This window comes from Primulina eburnea, chromosome 9 (assembly GCF_022965805.1).
Source record: "Primulina eburnea isolate SZY01 chromosome 9, ASM2296580v1, whole genome shotgun sequence".
Taxonomy (NCBI): Eukaryota; Viridiplantae; Streptophyta; class Magnoliopsida; order Lamiales; family Gesneriaceae; genus Primulina; species Primulina eburnea.
In genome coordinates this window covers 27,302,987-27,321,926 of record NC_133109.1, presented here as the reverse complement: position 1 = coordinate 27,321,926, position 18,940 = coordinate 27,302,987, and the positions used below count along the sequence as shown (strand labels likewise).

The 18,940-nt window shown below is 36.2% G+C and overlaps 1 protein-coding gene across 1 annotated transcript; it reads left to right on the top strand.

Annotated features, from left to right (window-relative positions):
* The first annotated feature begins 10,029 nt into the window (after window positions 1–10,029).
* LOC140840480 (sister chromatid cohesion 1 protein 3-like) lies at window positions 10,030–15,193 on the top strand. Its single transcript, XM_073207664.1, has 14 exons — window positions 10,030–10,274; window positions 11,151–11,409; window positions 11,486–11,532; window positions 11,623–11,672; window positions 11,761–11,825; window positions 11,907–12,247; window positions 12,328–12,445; window positions 12,525–12,661; window positions 12,752–13,194; window positions 13,836–13,875; window positions 13,945–14,026; window positions 14,143–14,290; window positions 14,736–14,867; window positions 14,968–15,193. Exons 1-13 carry the CDS (start codon window positions 10,151–10,153, stop codon window positions 14,838–14,840), a joined length of 1,959 nt encoding a protein of 652 aa, XP_073063765.1. The 5' UTR covers window positions 10,030–10,150; the 3' UTR covers window positions 14,841–14,867; window positions 14,968–15,193.
* The last annotated feature ends 3,747 nt before the right edge of the window (window positions 15,194–18,940 follow it).

The following is an 18,940-nucleotide window of genomic DNA, read 5'->3' as shown; positions in this document are numbered from 1 at the left end:
TAAAAAAATAGGAAAAACAATAAAATTAGAAAATTTTAAATAAATAAACAAGTAGTTCTATCTACCTCACAAATGCATAAAAAAATCAATAGAAAATAATTAAATAAACAAAAGTCTTATTTTACCCGGATTTAGAAAAATCCCGTGAAACATAAATCTAGTTTACCAGGTCAAATTTAATAATTTCAAACAAAAATTTGAATTTCTAGATTTTTCTTAACAATCTTATCTAGCATAAATGGGAGATTCTTCTTTGACAAAATTTTATGATTTGATTTAAGGCAAAAATTTGTGTGAGACGGTCTCACGAATCGTATTTGTGAGATGAGTCTCTTATTTGGGTCATTCATGAAAAAGTATTACTTTTTATTCTAAGGGTGTGTTTGGTTGAGTGGATTAAATAAGGATAGATTAATAGTCACATATTTATCGTTAAAATTTTAAGTTGTTTTAATAATCATTTTGACCCGGTTTAAGATCCAATTTTATGGATAACTATTTGATTAATAAAATTAGATCTTAAATCAGGTCAAAATGATTATTACCCGGTTTAAGATCCAATTTTATGGATAACTATTTGATTAATAAAATTAGATCTTCAATCAGGTCAAAATGATTATTAAAACATCTTAAAATTTTAACGATAAATATTTGACTATTAATCTATCTTTATTTAATCCACTCAACCAAACACACCCTAAGAGTATTACTTTATATTGTGAATATGGTTATGGTTGATCCGTCTCACATATTAAGATCCGTGAGACGGTCTCACATGAAACTCACTGTGAGAACTCGACTTTCCAGCAGCTAGCAATTTCAGTAGCAAATGAAAATTTCAGCAGAAGCTAGCAATTCCAGCATCAAGCTAATATTTCAGAAGTTGATATTTTCCAGCAGAGCAGACATGTATTTTCCAGCAGACAGAATCCAACAGCAGAAGAGCGAGAAAGCAGCAGCAGCAGAAGAGTGAAGAAGCAACAAACAGTTACCAATTCAGCCATGACTTGTAACTGAAGCATTTAACACGAAATAAAGATTGTTAATGGCAGATTATGGCCATTAATATGGATCTTAACAGTCAGAGTGTGACCTATAAATAACACCTCAAGTTTCTGAATTGGTTTACCAAAATCTTGAGTTGTCACTTGAAATATTAGAGCTAAGAGAGCGCATTTTCGAAGCTGTAAAATCCAGTAGCGAGGCAAGCAGATTTCAGTAGACTTCAACCGAAACTCTAGCAATTTACTGTAAGTGGGCTTATATATAAATATCTTGAAATCTGTTTGATAATTCTGTTTTAAAGTTCAATTTCTGCATGATTTCTGATATATATTTTGAAGCACTGAAACTCCCTAGTGAACTAATGGTAGGAATATATATTCTGAAAATTTCTGAATTCTGATTCTGATTCTGGCCTCACCCCTTAGAGGAGAGAACATATAGGGGACTGATATCAGTTTAGCCATGAAATTCACTAACATGTTCAGTGCTTACCAATTCTGATTTCTGATCTGAAACCTGTAATTTCTGAATTCTGATTTCTGTTATGAAATGCGAGTTTTTCTGTATATTACTGTATTACGGTTTCTGTATTAAAATGATGTTCGAAAACTGGGAGTTATTCCCGCCCCTGCTTACTGAGTGACAATCATATCACTCACCCACCAAACCAATCTCAGATAAGAACGAGGAAGAGTTGATAGAAGAAGAGGAACAACGTCAGTTTTGGGGCTGGTGATGAAGATCGTTGTTCTTAGTTCTGATTTATGTTATTTTCCGCTGCATCCGTTAAGATACTGTAATATTTGGTTTTACATTTCCGCTGTAAAACATCAGTATTCGAGTTGTAACAGACAATTGATTTATTTCGTATTATGAATAAAAGACTGGTTTATGAGATTCTGTACTTCTGAGGCTTGTTGTTTTCGAATGTAATATTTGAGAGCAACGCCGGTGTCAACCAACCCCCGTCCCGGGGCGTGACATTGAAGTGGTATCAGAGCAGAACCGGGTTTCATAATCTGGGGAGGAGGAACTAGAAATAATAAGTTCTTATAGACTTCTGAGAATAATTTCTAAAGGTTACTGAAATAGACTACTGAAAATAAGCTACTGTAATAGACTACTGAAACGAGTTAAAAAAAAAAATTCAGTAGGCCAAAACCAGTAGACGAAAAACAGTAGGATAAGACCAGTAGCCTGAAACCAGAACCAGTAGAAGGAAACCAGTAGATCTGAATGCAGAAGACTGGGTCAGTAGACTCGGAATGCAGCAGACAATGCTGGAAAAGCAGCAGACTGATTGCAGTAGCATCAGAATTGCAGTAGACAGTGTATTCCAGCAAGCAAATGCAGTAGACCTCGCAAAATGGCATAGAAGTTGAGGTGTTTTTCGCGTAAACTTCAAACGACCATAACTTTTGATCCAGGAGGAATTTTTACCATTAAAAGTAGGCGTTGGAAAGCTCTCGACGAGGAGAACCTAACCTAGAACCACTTAACGTTCTAGCACCACCGACGAAGCCCAAAATCCATCGTTTAGATAGTGATATCATCATTTCCGTAAAATTTTCCAAAATTTTGAAGCTTCGAGGAATTTTCATTTCCAAATGGCTTAGTATTTTTGCACCAAACTTGGTACCATTCATATTCTTGATGTGAAAGATTTTTAGTAAATTTTTCACGCCATTCTGAGACCGAAAATTTTTGAACTATTTTCTGCTATCAAATGTTATAGGCTTACTGATTCTATTCATTCCAGTACTTGTCTATAACTTAATCCATATTCTTGATATCAATTCTGAACCTTTACCCTCATGTTTTGGATGTAGGATATGGCTGACGAAAGTAGCTACATTAAGAGCCTAGAAAGGAAGCTAAAGAAACTCAAGCAACATAACTATTGTCTAAAGTTGGACAAAGATGAGTTAGAGCGTCGAGCAGAGCACTTAGAGGCTGATGTTCAACGTTATGCTCACTATCTGCATGAAGTAGAAGAGAGGAATAGGAAGACTCAAGAGGAGTTTGAAATATCCCAAGAGACTGTGGCAGAATTCATCGAGCTACGTGATACACTAGTTGACAAGATCCAAATACTCAAGGATCAGAACCACCAACTCGTGCACCAACATAATCAGTATAGTGCACAGAATGATGCTCAGATTCAAGAGTTGCAAGATACTGTTGAAGTTCTTAGTGACCAGAATGCAGTTCTGCATGGTCATATTGAACATCTCGAAGCAGTAATAGCCAACCATGAAGATGAACCCGAGGAGGATCCCGAAGAAGAGGAAGTTGAAGAGGATCACATGGATTTAGATTTGGGAGAAGTGATAGATTAGAACATCATTAGTAGTCTTGTGACACTTGTCCCATTTACATTTCTATTTCATTTTCAAAGTCATTTGTAATTGCACTTTCTTGAGGAATCAATAAAAGATTATTTCTATCCATTGGTTCATATTTAATTTTGGAGCAATTACTCAATCATTGTGATTCTTTTGATTAGTCTCTATTCTGCCATCAACCTTAGAACTTTCATCATTGTAGGAAATGGACGGAAGACCAGTGAGAAACAACCGCAACCCTCGTTACAACAATCGTAACAACAACCAAAATGATGAGGATGCACAGCAACAACCCCAACAGCAACCACCCGCAGTTGGCCTCAGTCAAGTGGATTTGATGGCGATAGCCACGATTGTGGCAACCACGCTACAAGGGTTGGTGAACCCTAATGCTAATCAGCCACCACCACCACCACCTCCAGCTCAGAATGGGACTAAGCAACATTATGAGGCTCTCCGAAGAGCAAGAGTCCCTAATTTCGGTGGAAGCACCGATCCAGAGGTCGGACAGAATTGGATGAAAGAGGTGGAAAATCATCTTCGACTACTTGAGGTTCCCCAAAGGATCAGAGTAGAGGTGATTACACCTTTTCTTGTCGATAAAGCTGCCAAATGGTGGGAAGGAGTCTCACCAGCTATGTTAAAGGCGGGACCTATCACTTGGCAAAGGTTCCGAGAGGCATTCCTGAGGCAGTATTTTCCGACAGCAGTTCGAGTGCAAAAGCTGTCAGAATTTGAAAGCTTGGTTCAAGAACCAAACATGACAATGGTGGAGTATTCGTCCAAGTTCCACTCATTGGGAACTTACTCCCCAACCATAATGGGAGATGAGGCCCTGAAGATGCATCGCTTCAAGAAGGGATTGAACAGCCGTATTCAATCCGCCCTTGCCGTTATCGAGCCCAATAGTTTTGATGAATTGATGGGAGCCGCCATCAGGGCTGAGAATGACATCAAGAGGCGTGAAGGCGAGAACAAACTCAAACGTCCTCAGCCAAGCCAGTACCAATCGGGCCAGCAATTCAAGAGGCCTAGGTTTTCGAGCAACCACTTCTTCTCAATCAAACAAGAAGGAGTCAAGTGCCCAACTTGCGGATTCACACACACTGGTGAATGTCGTAGAAATTCTGGAGCTTGTTTCCGTTGTGGAAAGATGGACCATCGCATTGCCCAATGTCCCATGCCAGATCCAAGGAATGGTCCAGCAGGTGGAACAACTCCAAATAAACCTAAGGAGAACAAGCCCAATGCTCGAGTCTATGCTATCACTCAAGAAGAGGCGGACAACTCGAATGATGTCGTAGCTGGTACCATTCTAATCGATAATATACCGGCTTACGTGTTATTTGATTGTGGTGCTACGCATTCATTCATGTCTAAGAGATTTGCCAAGAAGCTATGAGCTAAGCCTGATAACTTAGAAGAACCATATAGAGTAGCAACTCCTGCCAATCGAATTTTAGAAACTCGCACTCTATATCGGGATATTAGTGTTCTCATAGAAGATCAGAATTTCAAGGCAAACCTTATTCAACTAAACATGGTGGAATTCGATGTAATTCTTGGAATGGATTGGTTAGCCAAGAATCATGCCTTAGTAGACTGTCATGGAAAGACGGTAACCATCCAAGCTCCACACCAAGAGAAAATTTTATTTCATGGCAAGACCAAAGAACGAAAGACTCTTCTTTCTGCTTCTCAAACTTGGAAAGCCATGAAAAGTGGAGAAGAAGTTTACCTAGCCATGTTAAGCGAGGTAAGACAAGAAACTGCACCTACACTAGAAGAGATTCCGGTAGTGCAAGAATTCCCGGATGTCTTCCCTGAAGAACTCCCGGGCGAACTTCCTGATCGTGAAGTGGAATTTGAGATTAACCTAGTGCCCAATGCTACACCAATCTCAAAAGCACCATACCGAATGGCTCCAGCAGAGTTGAAAGAACTCAAAGAGCAACTTCAAGAGTTGTTGGATAAGAAGCAGATTCGACCAAGCGCATCTCTGTGGGGAGCTCCTGTCCTATTTGTAAAGAAGAAAGACGGAAGTATGAGGATGTGTATCGATTACAGAGAGCTGAACAAGATCGCGATCAAAAACAAATATCCACTTCCAAGGATAGATGACTTGTTTGACCAACTCAAAGGAGCTTCAGTCTTTTCCAAACTCGACTTAAGGTCAGGCTATCACCAACTCAAGGTCAAGACAGACGACATTCCGAAGACAGCCTTCAGAACAAGGTATGGACACTATGAGTTCACAGTGATGCCGTTCGGATTAACAAACGCTCCGGCAGTATTCATGGATCTCATGAACAGAGTGTTTAAACCATTTCTAGACAAGTTTGTTGTGGTATTCATCGACGATATTCTAATATATTCGTCAAGTGAAGAAGACCACAAAGAACATCTTCGTCTCACCCTACAGAAGTTGAGAGAAAAGGAACTATACGCCAAGTTCAAGAAATGCGAATTCTGGCTAGAGAGCGTCGCATTCTTGGGACACATAATATCAGCAGCAGGAGTATCTGTGGACCCTAAGAAAGTGGAGGCAATCTCGGATTGGCCTACACCAAAGAATGTGACAGAGGTACGAAGCTTCTTGGGACTAGCAGGCTATTACCGAAAATTTGTTGAAGGATTTTCCTCAATAGCCATACCTCTCACCAAGCTCACACAGAAGAACTCTAAGTTTCAATGGAGTGAAAAATGTGAGCAAAACTTCGAGACTTTGAAGAAGAAGCTTACATCCACACCAGTGCTAGTATTACCTATGGAAGGTAAGGACTACACCGTCTATAGTGATGCGTCCAAAGAAGGTTTAGGATGTGTGCTCATGCAAGAGGGAAGGGTGATTGCATACGCGTCAAGACAGTTGAATCCGTATGAACAGAATTACCCAACACATGACCTTGAATTAGCTGCAGTGGTGTTCGCACTAAAGATTTGGAGACACTATCTTTATGGAGCCAAGTGTGAGATTTTCACCGATCACCAAAGTCTTAAATATTTGTTCACTCAAAAGGAACTAAATATGAGACAAAGGCGATGGATCGAACTCATGAAGTATTACGACTTGGCAATAAGCTACCATCCAGGCAAAGCCAACAAAGTAGCAGATGCTTTAAGTCGAAAGAATATGAGTAAGGCGATCCTGACATCACTTTCAGCACAACCATGTCTTCGAGAGACAATCAAGATGAGTCAAGATAGAGATTCCGCTTTGGTGAAACTAAAAGAGCAAGTTAAAGAAAGGAAATCACCAGATTTCGAGACGGATAACAAAGGAACCTTGTCGATGAAAGGACGATTGTGCGTACCAGACATCGATAATCTTCGACAAGAAGTAATGTCTGAGGCACATAAGTCGAAATTTTCAGTCCATCCGTGCAGTACCAAGATGTACAGAGATTTGAAGAAAAATTTTTGGTGGAGTGGAATGAAGAAAGACGTGGCACTATTTGTTTCCAAATGTCACGTGTGCCAGCAAGTCAAGGCAGAGCACCAAAGACCTGGAGGACTTCTGCAACCTCTAGAAATTCCAGAATGGAAATGAGAGCATATTTCTATGGATTTCGTTGTGGGTTTACCAAATTCTAGACAAAGTCATGACGGCATCTGGGTAATTGTTGATAGACTCACAAAATCTGCACATTTCTTACCTGTCCGCATGAATTATAATTTGCACAAGCTAGCCACATTATACATGAATGAGATCGTACGATTGCATGGAGTTCCAGCTAGCATACTGTCAGACAGAGATCCGAGGTTTACATCCCGCTTTTGGAAGAGCTTTCAACAAGCTATGGGGACCAAAATTACTCTTAGCACAGCCTATAATCCTCAGACCGATGGCCAAACAGAGAGGACCATACAAACTCTAGAAGATATGCTGAGAGCATGTGCCTTGGACTTCAGTGGTAATTGGAGCGAACATCTGCCCTTAATCGAGTTCGCATACAATAATAGTTACCACAGCAGCATTGGAATGTCACCATACGAAGCTTTGTATGGACGAAAATGTCGATCACCACCATATTGGGATGAAGTCGGGGAAAAAGCCAACGTGGGACCCGAACTGATCCAAGAAACAGTGGATAAAGTTGCGTTGATCAAAGAAAGATTAAAAGCTGCACAAGATCGACAGAAAAGTTGAGCTGACTTGAAGAGAAGACCCGTGGAATTCGAAATTGGAGAGAAGGCATATGTGAAAGTGTCACCCACGAAGGGTGTAATCCGATTCAATAAGGCGGGTAAACTAAATCCCAGATATGTCGGACCATTTGAAATTCTTGAGAAAGTGGGAACACTTGCTTATAGATTAGCACTTCCACCCGACATGTCAAGAATTCACAATGTATTCCATGTATCGCAGCTGAGGAGATATATTTCCGATCCTAGTCATATTCTAGAAGCTGGACCACTTCTGGTTGAGAGCAATCTAAATGAAGAATTGAAGTATGAAGAAATTCCAATTCGAATTGTGGATTTCAAAGACCAAGTACTGAGACAACGAACTATTCCATATGTCAAAGTACAATGGTCCAACCACACCGAAAGAGAAGCCACTTGGGAGTTGGAAGAAAAGATGCGAGCACAATATCCTTATCTCTTTGAAAATCATGTTTAGCCAAATTTCTCATAATGGTCCAACTCGACTTTCCAGCAGCTAGCAATTTCAGTAGCAAATGAAAATTTCAGCAGAAGCTAGCAATTCCAGCATCAAGCTAATATTTCAGAAGTTGATATTTTCCAGCAGAGCAGACATGTATTTTCCAGCAGACAGAATCCAGCAGCAGAAGAGCGAGAAAGCAGCAGCAGCAGAAGAGTGAAGAAGCAACAAACAGTTATCAATTCAGCCATGACTTGTAACTTAAGCATTTAACACGAAATAAAGATTGTTAATGGCAGATTATGGCCATTAATATGGAGCTTAACAATCAGAGTGTGACCTATAAATAACACCTCAAGTTTCTGAATTGGTTTACCAAAATCTTGAGTTGTCACTTGAAATATTAGAGCTAAGAGAGTGCATTTTCGAAGCTGTAAAATCCAGTAGCGAGGCAAGCAGATTTCAGTAGACTTCAACCGAAACTCTAGCAATTTACTGTAAGTGGGCTTATATATAAATATCTTGAAATCTGTTTGATAATTCTGTTTTAAAGTTCAGTTTCTGCATGATTTCTGATATATGATTTTGAAGCACTGAAACTCCCTAGTGAACTAATGGTAGGAATATATATTCTGAACATTTCTGAATTCTGATTCTGATTCTGGCCTCACCCCTTAGAGGAGAGAACATATAGGGGACTGATATCAGTTTAGCCATGAAATTCACTAACATGTTCAGTGCTTACCAATTCTGATTTCTGATCTGAAACCTGTAATTTCTGAATTCTGATTTCTGTTATGAAATGCGAGTTTTTCTGTATATTACTCTATTACGGTTTCTGTATTAAAATGATGTTCGAAAACTGGGAGTTATTCCCGTCCCTGCTTACTGAGTGACAATCATATCACTCACCCACCAAACCAATCTCAGATAAGAACGAGGAAGAGTTGATAGAAGAAGAGGAACAACGTCAGTTTTGGGGCTGGTGATGAAGATCGTTGTTCTTAGTTCTGATTTATGTTATTTTCCGCTGCATCCGTTAAGATACTGTAATATTTGGTTTTACATTTCCGCTGTAAAACATCAGTATTCGAGTTGTAACAGACAATTGATTTATTTCGTATTATGAATAAAAGACTGGTTTATGAGATTCTGTACTTCTGAGGCTTGTTGTTTTCGAATGTAATATTTGAGAGCAACGCCGGTGTCAACCAACCCCCGTCCCGGGGCGTGACACTCACTCTTGATTTAAAGTGATAAAAAGGGTCAGCCAAGCAAACTTACTGCACACTGCAGAAATTTCAAATTTTATAGTTTCAATATCAATATTTTCTTCAATAAAATAAAATATTAAAACCTTAAAATAATACTAATGTTCGTGTTTGGATGAAAGAGTTTTAAATATATGGATTTCAAATATATTCAAACATATTTTTGCAGATAGATAAGAAATACAATAAATTTCAAATATACATTTTTCATTTTTATATACTATTTTATGTTAATTAACATTGATTTCTGGTTTACCCAATAATAAAAAAGTTATTTAACATAAAAAAAAAGTTGTTTAAAATTCATCATATTCTATATAACTAAAACGTAAATAAGTAAAGATATGAATTTCTATAAAAAATTTATTCATCCAAATATAATTTTTATGAATAGATCTCTTGTGAGACAGTTTTACGAATATTTATCTGTGAGACAGGTTCATAATAAAAAGTAATATTTTTAGTATAAAAAGTAATAATTTTTAATTGATGACCCAAATAAGAAATTTATCTCACAAAATACGGTCTGTAAAACCAACTCACACAAATTTTTACCAACTGTTATTCACCTGAAAGAATATCGTCCTCGTTAAATAAACTAATCTATATGTTTTTTTTTAATATAGTTAGAGTTTATATTAAAAACAACTGTTTTCCATTTTTTTAATATGACTAAAAAATTTGGTGGCACTTACGTAAATAACCGAAATAAGCAGCCCTGTTTTGTATCGACAATTTCGGAATTTATTGATATTTTACACATTTCGCGCCTCTTCCCCTTCCCGCCTCTCTCCCTCTGTAAAACCCACCCGCAAGTTAGACACACAAGCTCCGAGAGATTTATATATATATATAGACATACACAGGCCTGTATAAATATGTTTAGATACATGCGAAATCGAAGAGGGTAGTCGGAAAAGACGATGTTTTTCTCGCATACATTCTTGGCCAGGAAGGGGCCGTTGGGAACGGTTTGGTGCGCGGCCCATTTGCAGCACAAGCTCAAGAAATCTCATTACACCTCAACTGACATTCCATCGACTGTTGGTCCGTCCCCATCTGTGCATTTTCTCTTATTTTCTCCATTTATTATGGTCGATTTGCAATTTTCATCCGTGGGTCTTGATTGAAATATATCAAACTTCGATAATAAAAGCTGACTTTTTTTTTGGATGTAATATCTGATGCACTGGCTTTCTCGAAAGATTTAGCATTTTTTATTGAACTGAATGAAGATTAAAGAAATGATCGATTTTTAATTCAATGGGCTTCGGAATCTTTTATATAGTGACAAAGATTCACTGTTTTAGTTTCATTTTGATAATCCTGAACGCCGATGGTTTCTAGAATTTTACATTTTCTATTTTTTACTTTCATTTTTTCGTGTGGTAAGATTAGAATATTCTTTTAAATATTACATTTTGGTTGGTTTATATTTCTTATGCCTACAAGTGTTCCATAAAGATTATATTTTCCCGTGATTAGATATATTTCGGTATCACCACATTATTTTCTTTGTCATTTCTTGTCGTTTGGAAGCTCCAAGTAGAGTTTGATTCGGTACCTCTACATCTTTGAACCCTCTGAATAATTGAGAATTAATTTTTCAGCTCCTTTGTCTACATATAATGTATTTTGTATGTTGGTCAATTATATGACTGAGCCTACTGAATGATTATTATTTCAAGTTTCCTTGTAGTTGATGCTTGGTGCTTAGTCTTTAAGAGCATTATTTTGGTTATTCAGTCTGCAGTTAGTTACTTATGTGCAAAAAGGGACGATGGTCGGTTTACTTATGTGCAAAAAGGGATGATGCTTGGTTTTATTCCTAAAACCATATGTCCATTCCCTTCTTTTCAAATTGTATCTGTCGATAGTTTTGATCTGTGTTGATGAAACAAGTGTTTGCTGCTTATTTTACAGAACGAATCATGTACCCTGAGGTGCCCTTAGCTCTAAGAATGTCAGGACATCTTTTGCTCGGGGTCGTACGGATATATTCGAAGCAAGTTGACTATCTCTATGACTATTGTAATGATGTAAGGATTACAATAAATAGAGTCTTTACATCTGTCAATGTCAATCTGCCAGAAGATGCCAATCATGCTCCATATCATTCTGTCACTTTACCGCAAACTTTTGATCTTGATGCTATGGATGTAGATGATTTTTATAAAGACTGGTATGTTTTGATGAAACTGCCTACATTATCCTCTGTTAGAAAAATATGCTGATAGATTCAGGAATTTGTCTTTTAGGGGCCAAGATCCACACATTAAGAGCCAGGATGATATAACGTTGATGGGTATTGATTTTTAAATGGCTGCTTTCTTGTTTATTATGTTTTTTTCTCCTATTCGTACTGATAGTGAGCCTCTTGATTTGTATCCAACAGATCAAGTTCCAACTGGAAAAGACCCTTACATTGTTGTCTCTTTTAATGAGGTGCCAACAGTTTTGTGCATCCTTTAGTTTGTGAATTGATGCATTTAAATTTTATATTATTTTCATTACAACAACGATGTTCTTATAGGATGACCTCAGAGATTCATCATTCACACAAGAAAATTTAGCATCAGAGGCTGTGCCTTTGGAGGAGTAAGAATAAAGCAAATTTTCAAAATTTAACAATTCATTACCTTCTTGAATAAGTTATGAATCTCTTCATTATTCTTACAGTGTTACCCCTCCAGTTCAACTGGATACAGATGCTGTTCATATGCACGGGTCCCGACAAAGTCCAATTGGCATTGATGAAAGAACTATTGAAAATCGCAACCCACAAGATCCGCCAAGCATTGAAACAATGCGTAATGCTAAACAAGATTTTCATTTCAGTAATTCTCCCATTCTGCCTGATTGTGCTGATCCAGACAAATACCTCGAGGAGCAAATCCTGAAAGATAAAGAAACCTATACTCCAGTTAGAGCAGATGCAGTGTTTCCAGAAGGGCTTTCTCCTTCATCCCATAGGCATGAAGAACATTCATTCGAGCACTTGGATACCTCGATAAATTTTGGTGGGTGTTGTAAGTTTATGATCATAAAAGTTTAGATATACGTTGCACCTGTCAATGACATCTGATCCTTTGGTTTGCAGTCCACCGGACACCTGAGATAAAAATACAAGAAACTCCACCTGTTGCACAACCAAAAGTTCAAAGGAGAAAAAGAAAGAGAAAGCAGTTTTTCGATGAGTCAACTGTATTCAGCAACCAGTATGGTTTCTAAAAGTGATTTATTTTGACTTTCGGTATACACATGTTCCTGTTTAAATATTTTTACCCGGTTGTATAGGCATATAAAGAATGCATTGAGCGATACCTCTGATATACGTCGGGTGAAGAAAAACTGTCCTTGTTCTTTTCTTGACATCTGGAAACTAAACAACAGATTAAAGAAGGATAGTGTCTTTTTTGAGCCCTTAATATCTGGTCAGTAGCATTTTTCTCAAATATATTCACTAGATCTGTCAGCTTTGGAGTTTCTTTTCATGTGAAACAAACAGTTTACTTGAATTGCAGGATCTTGTGCTGCTATTCAAGATATCTATAAAGAAGATTTTTTTACTTCGAAACCTCATTTTCTTATCACCGAGAAAGAACACCTGGAGACAAATGTTTCTCAAAATACGAACGGTAATGAAGATGATATAGAAATTGAACATCTTCGTTATAATGAGCATGCATCACCAGGAAGATGTGTGCCTCCATTCTCCAGTATCATGCCTCCTTCAACCGGGAGAAGCCGGAGAAGCCAGCTCACTCTCAAAAATTCCAACCATGAATTCCAATCAGATCGTCTGGAAACTACAGAAGGATCTGGAACGCTACCAGGCACAGGAATGGGATTATCTTCTGGACTTCCTGATTCAGAAATGAGAACCCCTGAAACATTCTTCGGGGGTGGGCTTCATCATGAGCATACAGCACTTTTCGATATTCCAGAGCTGTTGAATTCTGCAGGAGTACGCCACCCATAACTCTTATAATATTTTCTTTGGAGTTTAAACTTCATTCTTGGACTTGACTTTCCTTTTGGTAGTTAGTGAAGCTATCTCTTATTGCACTAATAATATTTGATTATACCTTTACAAGCAACACCTTCGTCATAGGTTGACATGATTTTGATTTTGTGATTTTGTGACTGTATTTCTGGGATAAAAAAAAGTGTATTCCGCAAAATGCTAAAACTCCAGAAAGACAGGAATTACCGATCTTGGTTCACTGGTATAGTCGATCAGAGACTATGTTCCTTTATGTTATGTAACAGTGTTTTAAGACCTTAACCTTTCTCTTGAACTACGATCATGCTACATTCTCACCTCATTTTCACCTCACCGTAGGAATAAGTCGTTTGTATCTTCGAAAAGTATGGAAAATCTTTGGTTGCTTACAATTTGGTTTATGCCCACTTTAATGAGTTTGGATTAATGAAATTTACTCTTTCTGTCGATCACCCTCACACGTGCTTCTTCTGGAGTTAACGTGCTTCTTGTTAATCTTCTTTTTTATATCGAGATCATTCACCTAATTTTTTTTGTCTTATGATGTGATGGGATGCACTTCATGGACATTCTACCTAACGTGCTACTATTCTTTTCTGCAGGAACTTGGTTTTTTGGAACAAGATGATAATTCTCCAGCTGGTAATTTTTCAAACAGAAGTTATTTATGCACTTGATTATCAAAATGGTTACTTACCTGTGGTTGAATAGGATCCCAAGAAACACCAGAATTCGGTTTGCCTTCAATAAATCAGGGAACCCCAGAATTGCGAGTAATGTCTGCACGAACAAGGTGAATCATTTGCCTCCTAGATCCCTCAAGATTTAACTGAGCCCCCAAAATATAAGTAGCATTGAATGGATTTATAGAGCTTTTAATTATTGAATGTTTTTGGGATTTGAATGCAGGGCTGTGGCTCAATATTTGAAGAGGCAGTCATCCACAACCCCTTTGTCAGGCAAATCAGGTGAATCATCATCTGGAGACCTCAGTATGAACAAGATTTTGGAAGGCAAACCTAGAAAAATATGTGCTCGAATGTTTTCTGAAACTTTGGTAAGTTCTATAAATCCAGTCACTATATCTCTGTAATGGGTTTTGACTTGAAACTGAATGCCAAATAAAACCAGTATCTAGGGAGTCAAGTCTCATTGTCCTGATTACACATAATTTGTATCAGACAAAAGGGTATCATGCTATCTTCCGACAGCACGTTTCAAATCACAGGATTGACAAATATACCTGTCTCAGCTTTCCTGGGAAACTATGTCTTGATTATATTAAAGGCTAAAATCTTACTTGGCTACTTTCATTTCTTCACTTCACAACATTGGATCAGATTTGATTCACATCACATGTCTTATTGGTTACTGTCGTTTTAGATTCAATTAAATCAATAATGAGGGGATATAATATGCTTTAAACTCCATCCATTTCCTCAAGTTCAACAATGTTCCCATAAATTTTGGTACTTACCACAGCTGTCTTGATTTATTCCCAGGTTTTGAAGAATTATGGACTCGTGGATTTGCATCAAGAAGAGCCTTATAATGATATCACTCTGAAGATTACTCCTAAACTCTCAAAAGGACAATTCTCAGGCTGAAAATGCCCTGGTAGTTAGTGTAAATAGGTACATGATTCTTGTTTTAATTTTCTATATCTCGAATATGCTCAAGTCGACCGGTTGTTATCAATTCTTTCTAATTATCATCTTATTGTATGCAATGCAGCTAAATTTGTATACTAGCCGGATTCCTGTGATTCAGAAAGACATCAGCAGTTTCAGAATCAGCACTCAAGTTAAACCTAGTTCAATTTTAGGCAATCCATGTCGGTTTTATTTTTTTAAGGCTTATGAGTTATTATAACTTATGAACTCTGTTATGTGTTTATTCCTGCTATCCTTTTTAGCCATGTACGCTGGGAAGTATTTATTTTTCTTCGCACAATTTGTAATTTTTTGTCAGTGGCCGTAATTGTTCATGCAACTAATTTGCCATAAACTTTAGATTTATGTGTTTTGGGCAGGGATGTCAACTTTCCCTCCGAGTTTGGAACCATGCGAGTAAAACCCAAAACGGGGATGATGTAGATTTCTGATTTGTTCGGGTTTGGGCACGAGGATTTTTTAAAATCTCCAAAATAGTTCGGGACAAATACGAGATTACTATCTCTATTCTTGAATTCGTTCGAAAATATTATCAATAATAAAATAATAATAATATTGATAATATAATAATATTATTTTTTAAAAAATATTAATAATAATATTATTAATATGGATATTAATATTAATATAATCACTAATTATAATAGATAATAATAAGTTTTGGATTTTAGAAAATCCCCGAATCCGTTCTCGTTGTGAACTATTAATATTTTTGAGACATGAGGGCGGGGATAATAAGTTGATCTCCGCAGTTCTGGGTTCGGACAAAGATTAGGGCGAGGATGGAATTTGAAGACGGGGATGAGGATGTAGATGATAAGTTGTTATCCCTGGTTTTGGGCTTATACTTCATATTTGGAGCTGGCCTTCACAATCTTTTCAAGAACAATTACAATTGTCTATTTTTAGCTACATGCGGAGTTTGCCATTTTATTCCAAATTTTAGTAATTATCACTAGTACAAGGGTAACATCATATCATGGAAATAAAACAATAATCCTGAAGATGTGAAGCAAAGAAATTATTTTGCAATTTATTATATAATTGCGTGAAGTATATGTGATACACGTAATCACTAATTATATAATAAAAATTTTAAAATTTGATTTTCTAAAAAAATATTTTTAATTTTTTTTGTTATTTTTCTTTGTTTAATATCTTGTCATATTAGACAAATAAATTAATTAAAAATTTATATACTTACTTTCAAAAAGATTTCCCTAATTAAATTCAAACGATTGATTTTATGTTATATAATAAATTATAATGAATATAATATATAGAACAAAATGAAATGAAACAAATTTTAAAAAAATATATCTATCCATACAACACATTAAAGACATAATATCCTAAAAATCAACTAAATTATGATTTTATCAATGCATAAATCACAATTTACAAAATAGATTCAAAAAGCTATTCATAAAACAATGGAGAAATAATAACTATTTGTTCAGAGGAGACATTTTGAAGTTATACCTCTTAAATACAACACTAGAACCTGTTGGGAAAGACTCGTATGAGACTTTCCATTTCTTTTAGCTTAGGAGGCCAGATATGAATGCCCCAGAAATCCATTAAGTATCCTCCACTAAATGAAACACATCTTATTGCTTCATTTACTGAAGATGATATCTCCACGAGAAGAGTATGAGAATATGAGTCTGTTTCACAAAGATAGACAAAGTTAAGTTTCATTTAAGTTTTATCAAAACTCAGTTGACAGATCTTTCCTGTTGAATACAATGACAAAAAAAATCACAAGATTTGTAGAAGAAATATTTGAAAAGAAAAAAATCTTATGTGGAAAATCAAGCAGCCGTGGGAATAAAGAGACTCACCGAAAATTCTGTAACATGGATCACATTGGGAAGTGGTTAGAAGGGATCTGCCCGGAGTTCCCAAATCAGAAAGTGCCACAATTCGGGAAGGACTTTTGGCTAAGAACTGACCACAAATATCTTGCAGAAACAATACCAAGTGGCGAGGGACCACACAAACAATAATTTCCTCGGGGACCTCAAAAGCAAAAGATTCACCCGATAGAAATAAAAAAGATAGGTGAGATGTGACTCACCACCACAAAAAGATAGGTTTACTAATAAATAAAATAATTGACCACTAACAAATGGAAGAGTGGACCACTCAACCATACACTAATTGACGCTGTCAGCACCAACTGACAAGTAATAATTCAAAAATTATTTACAAGTTGAAGTCTTAATTAGAAATCGAATTAAACTTCTATAAGTACTAAGACAGAAGAAAGTTGAAGGAAACAATCGTACTCTTCAATTTTTTACAAAATAAATTTTTAATATTATCTTTCTAGTATATGTGTGTTGTATTGTTGGCTACTATGAATAACTAAATAATTTATCTCATCGTCTACAGGAGGTAACTATTGTAATAATATTTAGTATGTTCGAATAAAATTTATAAGTTTTGCCATCTCATATATTTATTACTATATACCTTGAGGTAAGAAACAAAATGAGGTTATACTAAGTGTTGTTGAAGAAATATGTGTCGGGAGTCATCAGTTGCGACTGTGTTGTTAGACTGTGAGGAGCAGTCTGTAAATTTAGTACATGACTTGACGACATTTTGATCAAAAGGTATGCCATTATATTTTACCTTACAGAAGTTTGTAACAATGCCACATACTAAAATAAAAAAAAATAAAAAAAAATGAGAACAAGGGTAAAATGAAGTTAGACTAAATTAGGTCAAAATTTAAACAAAATGGACTATATCAAAACATTAGGGACTAAATAGAAAACACATCAAAACATTAAGAACTAAATCGATAATTTTTCCCAATTTTTTTTAAGATGTAGATTATCTAAGTCTAATAAAAATATTATCATTAACATTTCTATTTCTGTATAATTCTAGCATGTGTTAGAAGGAAACTGGCCTCCACTTGCTGATGAGGCAAAAATCGAGAATAAGGAGTCAAAGCAAGTTCTACTACATCAGCACTGTGTGAAGAGAAGAGTTTCCTATGTTTTCTCTTTACTATTGTGCAAGAAACACTCCCGCATTCTAATAATCGATTAGACTGCTTTGGTATTTCTATCTCGATGCCGTCGGGAAATTTATTTTTGAATTACTGGCAACGTCATTGATGCGGCTGGGTGGGTTGCTCACCCTTGGCTGTTGTATGTTTTCATTTGGTATTCGACAAGACGAGTTTATAACTATGATGGAATTCGTGTAGTTTAAATTATATATCTTTTAAACATCATGGTTCGATTGTTGTCTCATAATAGCAGCCATTGACTGCCATATGATTCGAGGCAATTTGGTGCTACACAATGTTTATACACGAAAGAAATAGCTTGAGGCTTGCTAAACGCTAGCTCACAAGAAAACATATTATTGAGAAAGATGAATTGATACGTAGTAAATCTAATATAATTGAATTGAAGTAATAAATAATCTCACGTAATTGTAAGAAAAAATAACACATATTAATTCAAAAAGAGAAGAATAAACGTGTAAGAAATGACGAAAGCCATTGCCTACATCTTTTGAAAAAATAAACGTATGCCGCCTCAACTTTAGAAAATTGAGATGCGCTGGCGCCTCTTCTTTTGACTCTAGAGCTCCTGATAAACTCATCGATGTTATGAGAAATGTCTATAAATAACAGTGATTGAGGTCCCTAAGCACACCTCATAAAAACAAAATACATCATCTACATAGAGTATTGGAGTGCTTAGAAAGCTTCAATCGGAGGAAAACAGAAAACTTATGAATTATTTGATGACCAGAGATAACGCTTGAACCGCTTCCACATATTGTTTATCATGTTTATAAATGTGTTGAAACATGAATTTTGAGAAAAATTTTAACATTTGGTATCAGAACCGTGATACCTTTACTTTGAAAATATTTGTTTTCATTTTCTGAAAAGCGTATATCATGAACATTTGGAAAAAAAAATTTCCGTGATACCTTTACATTGAAAATATTTGTTTTCATTTTCTGAAAAGCGTATATCATGAACATTTGGAAAAAATTAT